This window comes from Mus pahari, chromosome 17 (assembly GCF_900095145.1).
Source record: "Mus pahari chromosome 17, PAHARI_EIJ_v1.1, whole genome shotgun sequence".
In the NCBI taxonomy this organism is placed as follows: Eukaryota; Metazoa; Chordata; class Mammalia; order Rodentia; family Muridae; genus Mus; species Mus pahari.
In genome coordinates this window covers 65,012,125-65,018,107 of record NC_034606.1, presented here as the reverse complement: position 1 = coordinate 65,018,107, position 5,983 = coordinate 65,012,125, and the positions used below count along the sequence as shown (strand labels likewise).

Genomic DNA, 5,983 nt, shown 5'->3' with positions numbered 1-5,983 from the left:
GGGGGGGCGGGTATAGGGAACTTTCGGGATAGCATTTGAAATGTAAATAAAGAAAATAAAAACAACAACAACAACAAACCAAAAAAAAAAACATGCATTACCAGACCTGGCCACCTACTGCGCGCGCACGTGCGCATCACTGACAGCACAAAAGGCTCATCTGAAACGCCCACACCCTGCCTTAGCACTATTGACCTCTATCAATAGAGTTTCTATGAGTCCTCAATTTCCCAGAGCTGAGGGTACATCTCAGTGGTTGGAGCACTCACCTGGTGTTCATGAATGAGTTTCTGGACCCATCCATGAGGTAACTGCATTATTTCTAGTGTGTAGACAATTGAGGCCTGGCAAAGTTGAACAGCGGTGGCAGGAGTGTGGCAGGAGGACTCTTGGTGAGCTCTCAGTCTGCTCTGAAGGCCTCACACCTGTCACTCTAACAAACAGTGACATTCGGCTCCCCCTTTCTTCTTAGGAATTCTTTCATTGACCCTGTCTGTCACCTTTCTGTTGCTATAGCAACAGCTAGACGACAAATAAACATTCTTTTCAGTTGCAGTCAAGGGTCTCTGCCCCTTTCCTCAAAGGCAGCTCCTCCACAGGAGGTGGAGGAGGGATGTGTCCTGTCCCCTGAGTAGGATACTGAGCACACCAGCTGCTGGCAGAGGATGGCGGGAACCTGCCCCCCTCCCCAGGAAGGCTCCTGTCCTTAGCACTTAGAGGGGCATGGTCTGGGTGCCGGTCTATAGTTCTTTCCCTTTGTGGCCCTTCCGGTCAACTCAGCACTGTAGCCTTTACTACATAGAATTTTCTAATATTTTAGTTTTACTTTATCCATATGGGATTTATTATTGTAAGTAGTTTAGATTGGGTGGTGGTTGGTTGTGTTTTGGGGTGGGTCTCACGGAGTTCAAGCAGGCTTTGAACTTGCCGTGGAGCAGGGCATGGCAGGCCTTGAACTTGCTGTGGAACAGGGCATGGCTTTGAGCATTTGCTCCTCTTGCCTCTACCACTGCCTAAGTGCTGGGATTATTAAGCATGAACTACCCACAATACCTGGTCTTAACTTTTTTCTGCACAAAAATATCTAGCTGTCCCAGCATTGTTTGATGATTGGATGCATTGGTCTGAAATGCCCCTTTTGTGGAGACCTGAAGTCTCCTACTTCTGATGGCTTTCCTTTGGGAACAGTGGGAGTGCTGGGGACAAGCCAGTTTTGTGACACAAACAGGAACAATCCCAAGGTCTACAGACAGGAGCCTGGCAGTTCTTGCCTGGTGTAGAGGTAACACTTAGAAGCCTGTAAGCCCCACTCAGCTAGCTCCCCACAAGCAGTGAGGTGCACTGTTCATGGTGGCTCAGGCCTGTTGCGTCACCTCTCTCACAGGAGCTGTCCCAGCACAGTGGATGTCTGATGAAATAAACTGAAGACTCCTGCCACTGGGCTTTCAGCCTGCTGGCAGCTTCCAGAGCCCCAGGGGCTAGGCCTCATCTTTACTTAGATCCTCTAGTGAGTTTGAAGAACTCATTCAGCCAGAAATTGTCTTCAGCCTGTCCTTCTACGAGTCCTGCCTGGCTTTCTGTCCACCTTGGTGCAGAACACCCAGCCTTCTGTTCTGATATAACACACAGTTATTCACAGTGCCATATCTCACACCGTTTTTCTTTGAAGTCAGATAAACAAGGACTGGGAGGAGGAAAACACACACTTCTACCCTGTGGTGGACGTGGTGTTCATAATTGTTAATCATAGCTGCCCTCCCTTAACAGTGAGATGCAGTGCTCCCTTCTGAACACAGGTGATTGTTTACAGTGTGGGGTTCCATTCCACACACCTGGGAAACCGGTGCTGTGCTTTTTCTCTGAAGGTAGTTTGGGGTTCTCCAGGGTTCAAGTTGAGGGCATTTTGCAAGGTTGCCAGTATTGCTTAGGAACACACAGCCACTGGAACACCATTAGCTCCAGTGCAGGTGACAGCTTAGAAGTGGAGGGAACGCTGTAGAAATGTTACCTTGTAGGAGGGAAGGTGAGGGGTGTTCAAAATCCCTTTAGACAGGATCTTGCCGTGGTGCTCAGACCCCCCCCAGCCTCTCCCCAGCAGCTGGGTGACAGCTCTGTGCTGCCACACCTGGCAGAGACTGGTTTTTTTGAGGACCCAGAACTCAGAAAGGTGAAGGCCCTGGTTTTTTAATCGTGTCCTATACAGTCTAGTATGGCAACCATTAATTATTTTGGCTACTTAAATATAAAATTAAATAAAACCCGGTTCCTCGGTCTCCACATTTCTGGTGCTCAGCTGTGAGACAACAGAGCTCCTGTCATTGCAGTATTCGGGGGGACTCTCTAGTCACTGTTGCTAATGCTCCAAAGCTGACCTTGCCTGTCTCCTGGCAGCTGACGAAGAACGGGACCGTGGAGTCAGTGGAGGCCGATGGCTTGACACTCGATGATGTCTCAGATGAAGATATCGATGTGGAAAACGTGGAGGTGGATGACTACTTCTTCCTTCAGCCCTTGCCCACCAAACGGCGGCGGGCCCTGCTGAGGGCTTCTGGGGTCCACCGGATTGACGCCGAAGAGAAGCAAGAACTCAGAGCCATCCGCCTGTCTCGGGAAGAGTGCGGCTGTGACTGTCGGCTGTACTGTGACCCAGAGGCCTGTGCGTGTAGCCAGGCCGGGATTAAATGCCAGGTCAGTTGTACACCAAGATCAGGGGTGTGGTTGGGCGCCCGGGAGGATAGAAGGCTTCCCCTCGGGGATGAGGGACCCATGGCTGAGAATATGGTAGGTTCCACAGCACTCCCAGAGAAAAGCAGGGCGGTTCCTTTGGCTGTGGACATGACTCTTGTCTTTTCTGATATCTGCCTCAGAGAAGAGCAGCAGCAGCAAAGGGAAGAGCAGGGCCACCGTGCTCACATTTGCTAAGTGTCCCCGCTATGTGTACCGATAGTAGGAATTCTGTGAAGTAAGAGGACATAGAAATGAGGTGGCCTGTGCACTCAGTCCGCACATGCAGCATCTTTTTCCAATTTTGTAAAAATCAAAATAGCTTTGAGATTCTCTAATTCAGGACCAGACCTGAGCTGGCACACTTACATCCTTAGTTTCCTCGACGTATCTTCTTGTTGGCACTCTAAGAGATGTTTGAAATTCCCATTTCCCTGGACAGGGAACTGCATGGATCTTCATGCTGAGGGCCTGTGGGTGAGCCTTAACTCTTCTCCTTGGCTTTGTTTAGTAAGAGAGCTGTAGTAGATCTGACCAACATTTCCCTCCCAAAGTCTCATGTTCAGCCAGTTATTCACAAACCTGAGGAGAGTCTTAGGTTTGGTGGGACTGGGGAAAGCTTTCTTTTGGGGCAGGAGAACCAGTCTTATTCCAGGCTGATTGGGAACTGAATTCGCTTTATAACCAAGGATGACCTTGAACTCTCGGTCCCGCTTCTACCATCGGATTCTGGAACCCTGGTGTGCATCGCCACGCCTCGGGTCGGGGGAGAGCTTAATAAGGTGAATTCTGGAACCCTGGTGTGTATCGCCACGCCTCGGGTCTGGGGGGAGCTTAATAAGGTGATGCCACAAAAGACGCGCTCTTACTGTTTGCTGTGTAATTTTTCTGAGTTTTGTTTTTGGTATTAAGGAGAGAGAAAGAAACAGAAAGCATCTTCCTCCCTCCCTCCCTCCCTGCCTCCCTCCCTCCTCGCCCACTGTCTCTTTTTTTTTTTCTTCCTCCCCCCCCCTTCTTCTTTAAAACTGTGTATCCCAGACTGGCCTGAAACTCACCTTGTAGCCCAGGCATTCACCTGCCTCGGCCTTCTCCCACCCTGGGCTGGGATTAAAGGCATGTGCCACCACACCACATCTCCTAAAGATCCCTGGCTGTAAGTAATTATCTTGGCCACTGCTTCAAAACTACGCAGGTTGACCTTCAGGGAGAAGTAGGTGGTGAGGCACTGGCTACAGTGTGAACCTTCACATCAGCTCCTGAGCACTAAGGCACCTTTGTTTAGTTTCCCTAGAGTGTATTGCATTGAAGTAGCAAGATCTCCCCTCGCTTCCACGCTGTCATGCAGGAGGCTTGGCCCAGCCTTTTGTCTCAGTGAGCCAGGTAAGTTCCTGAGGCCCAAACCTCTTCTACCCTGAGATGTCAGCGTTCAGGGAAGCACTAGATTTGCTAACTGGAAGGAGCCTTTGATGTGATTCTTTTTTATTTAGAAAAGGAAACAAAGCCCAGGGGAGAAAATAAATGGCTCTCTTGAGATGTCACCGCTAATTAATGGCTTAGCTGAAGCTGAGATGCAAGTGGTCGGATAACTGAGCGAGCGCTGTTAGCTTGAGCTGCAGTGTTATGTTTTGAACTGGTCGCTTCTCAAATCCCAGCTGCTTGTGTGTGCCAGCTAATGTCACCTGTCCCCACTGTTAGAGCCATTGGTCTTATCTTGCCACACCCTCCTGTGCCCCCTCAGGTGGATCGAATGTCCTTCCCTTGTGGCTGCTCCAGGGATGGCTGTGGAAACATGGCTGGGCGAATTGAATTCAACCCAATCCGAGTGCGGACTCACTACCTCCACACCATCATGAAGCTGGAGCTGGAGAGCAAGCGGCAGGTGAGTCGCCCAGCCGCCGAGGAGGAGCCCCTGCCTGGAGCACAGAGCGCGCAGACACAGGACTTCCAGGAGTTCATCGCTGAGAATGAGACTGCGGTGATGCATCTGCAGAGTGCAGAGGAGCTGGAGCGGCTCAAGGCCGAAGAGGACTCGAGTGGCTCTAGCGCTAGCCTGGACTCCAGCATGGAGAGCCTGGGCGTGTGCATCCTGGAGGAACCCCTAGCTGTTCCCCAAGAGCTGTGTCCAGGCCTTGCGGCCCCCATTCTCATCCAGGCTCAGCTGCCCCCAGGTTCCTCCGTCCTGTGTTTTACTGAGAACTCAGAACACCCAGCTGCCTCCCCGATGAGCAGCCCGTCTTACTTGAACAGTGGACCTCTGGTGTACTACCAGGTAGAGCAGAGGCCAGTGGTGGGAGTGAAAGCAGAGTCCGGGTCAGAAGAAGGCACAGCCTCCTTCCCCAAAGAGAAAGATCTGAGTGTTTTCTCGCTCCCTGTCACCTCACTGGTGGCTTGNGGCCCTTCAGACTCAGCTGCTCTCTGTAAAGCAGAGGTGGGGAAACCACCCAGTCTTAGCAAACCCTTGCCCGACGACTGCAACCTTACGGAGCCTGAGAGTGAAGACTTGCACCCCTCTTGGTCTCCCTCCAGCCTACCCTTCCCAANGGACAATGAAGAAGGCTGTGGAGTGCAGAACTCCCAGCAGGGTGAGGACCGGACCGCTGAAGACTCAGCCCCAGAACTCCCTCTGGTAGTGTGACCTGAGATACATTGTCCATTCTCTATTTATTATCTAATGCCATTTCAAAATAAGACTGCTGCTCCCAGGTTATTTTGTTGGAAGTCTTAGGAAAATGGGTAGGAAAGGGTTGTTAGTCCAATGTGTTTTCTGAGAGAGCATTCCCAGGAGACCAGCCCCAGCTGCAGTGTCCATTACCGTGCTCTCTGGGCCGCCAGAACAAAGATGTCCATCAGAGTGANCTGGGCAGCTCAAGCAGCTCTTTATGCCTAGTGCCAGAACCAAGGATGTGAGCAGCTCCCTGCACCACACGCTGGCTCCTCAGACACCCTGTCTTGTAGCAGCCACACTAGTGGAAAGGCCACTCAGCTGAGTCTAGAACGGAGAGGGGTCCCCAGAAGAGTCCCTGCTTTTATACAAAACTCCCAGGAGCTCTAAACGTTATTCTGCCTCCCCTACCCCTTGGTATTCCTGACCTGCAAACTGGGGATCCCTGGTCTGTACTTGAACTCTGTCTTTCATATGTGCTTCAGTATGAGAGTGAAACCTCTGTCTTGGAAGGTGAAATGCAGGCTGGGTAGGGATGTGGCTTGTACATCGGGCAGGGTCCAGTATGGAACAGTCTGGAAGATGGCTTTGTCGAGC

General features: G+C 51.2%; 2 protein-coding genes across 2 annotated transcripts in view; one reads left to right on the top strand and one right to left on the bottom strand.

Annotated features, from left to right (window-relative positions):
- Csrnp2 (cysteine and serine rich nuclear protein 2) overlaps positions 1–5,977 on the top strand; it is a 14,864-nt gene extending 8,887 nt beyond the window's left edge. The window contains exons 5-6 of the mRNA XM_021216689.2: positions 2,392–2,688; positions 4,463–5,977. Of these exons, the coding sequence (XP_021072348.1) occupies positions 2,392–2,688; positions 4,463–5,359 (1,194 nt within the window). The 3' untranslated portion in view covers positions 5,360–5,977. The remainder of the gene's footprint in view (positions 1–2,391; positions 2,689–4,462) is intronic.
- The window catches only part of Letmd1 (LETM1 domain containing 1), a 14,448-nt gene continuing 12,625 nt past the window's right edge, over positions 4,161–5,983 (bottom strand). The window contains exon 9 of the mRNA XM_021216692.2: positions 4,161–4,503. Within this exon, the coding sequence (XP_021072351.1) occupies positions 4,400–4,503 (104 nt within the window). The 3' untranslated portion in view covers positions 4,161–4,399. The remainder of the gene's footprint in view (positions 4,504–5,983) is intronic.